The sequence below is a fragment of the Haliaeetus leucocephalus genome, unplaced genomic scaffold, assembly GCF_000737465.1.
Source record: "Haliaeetus leucocephalus isolate CR32 unplaced genomic scaffold, Haliaeetus_leucocephalus-4.0 Scaffold153, whole genome shotgun sequence".
Taxonomy (NCBI): Eukaryota; Metazoa; Chordata; class Aves; order Accipitriformes; family Accipitridae; genus Haliaeetus; species Haliaeetus leucocephalus.
In genome coordinates, this window is record NW_010972589.1 from 1,437,343 (window position 1) to 1,438,737 (window position 1,395).

At 68.0% G+C, this 1,395-nt stretch overlaps 1 protein-coding gene and 1 non-coding gene across 2 annotated transcripts in view; one reads left to right on the top strand and one right to left on the bottom strand.

Annotated features, from left to right (window-relative positions):
* The window catches only part of SACM1L (SAC1 suppressor of actin mutations 1-like (yeast)), a 31,057-nt gene extending 30,700 nt beyond the window's left edge, over positions 1–357 (bottom strand). Inside the window, exon 1 of the mRNA XM_010562054.1 lies at positions 182–357. Within this exon, the coding sequence (XP_010560356.1) occupies positions 182–234 (53 nt within the window). The 5' untranslated portion in view covers positions 235–357. The remainder of the gene's footprint in view (positions 1–181) is intronic.
* Positions 358–730: 373 nt separating this feature from the next.
* TRNAR-ACG lies at positions 731–803 on the top strand. The gene has a single exon. It is a non-coding gene; the product is annotated as a tRNA-Arg (tRNA).
* Positions 804–1,395: the final 592 nt, after the last annotated feature.

The following is a 1,395-nucleotide window of genomic DNA, read 5'->3' on the forward strand; positions in this document are numbered from 1 at the left end:
TGTCGGGAAAGGGAGGTCGGACCTACCCCTCGCGCGGCCCCATGAGGGGAGCGGCGCGCGGGCCCGTGAGGGGACAGGACAAGCGACCGTTGCTCCAACGGCCGGCCCCTCCCTCCCCTCCCCTCCGGTAGGGCCGGTGACAGAGCCGCCTCCCCGCCTCCCCTCCCGGCAGGTCACTCACAGCTTCAGGCTGGCGTAGGCCGCCGCTGCCGTCGTTCCTGCCGCTGCCGCCATTCGTCGCCCCGCGTCCGGCCGCCGCCGGCTCGGCTCTGCGTCGTTCTCGCCCCCTCCCGTCCGGACCGACTGACTGACTGACTGACTGACGCGGCCCCCGGCCGTGAGGGACGGGAGCCCACACAGGACAAACCTCCTCGGGCACGTTAGCGAGCGCCACAGGGCGGGGCACCACCTATGGCAGAAGGGGGCGGGCCTAGGCTGACTCTCTGGCCCGCCGATTGGCTGAGCCACAGCCCTCTAGCCCCGCCCCCGGCGCGCCGGGGGCCACAGCGGGCACGGCGAACCGGTGACGCGAGGGGCGGAGACGTTCGAAGGAAGCCGGTGGGGATTGGACAGCGCGCGGGTGGAGGGGTAAGCCACGCCTCAGAGGAGAGCCGCTGGGAGGAGTGTCGGCGAGAGGTTGCGCTGGATTGGCTGTTCTCTGGCTAGCAGCCCCTCCCCGGCGGGAGAGCTGTGGTGAAGTGTGTGTGGGCAAGTATAGTCAGCACGAGCAGGGCCAGTGGCGCAATGGATAACGCGTCTGACTACGGATCAGAAGATTCTAGGTTCGACTCCTGGCTGGCTCGGCTGCTCATTTCTTTTTTATTCCCCTCCGCGCCCCCCTCTTTTTTTCCTCCTGGACTCCAGCCCGAGGGTGCTGCCTGTACGCCCTCTGCTCTTGGGCAGCCCCCCTACTCCTGCACAGACCCACCCTGGCCACCCTCATGCCCCCAACGTGGGGGTCTGCCAGGTGCAGGGGCCTCCAAAGCACCCCGGGGTTGGGTGGCATTGCAGGGGCTCGTGCCCTTCTGCATGGCCCTTGGCAGCCCCCCACCACGGGCACCACCTCAGGGACGGCTGCTGGAGGGGAGGCTGGTGCCCACCTGGGCACCCTGTCTGGGCTGTAGTGGGGGTCCCAGGTCTGGGGGTTTGGCACGGAGCAGGCCTGGGGCACCTCCTGGCCAATTTCTCACTGGATCAAGCACTCTGGGTATTATCCCCTGGTTTTGGGCAGCTTCTTGCCTCCCAGAGCCCCAGGAACTCCCCCCAAAAGCTTCTAAGGAAGCCATCCCCACCAACGCTGTACAGGAGATGCCCATGCTGGGATGGGAGCCTGCTCTCACCCGTACCACATCCCTCCCCAGCTCCTCACCCCGGGAACCCTGCTCTCCCCAGAGG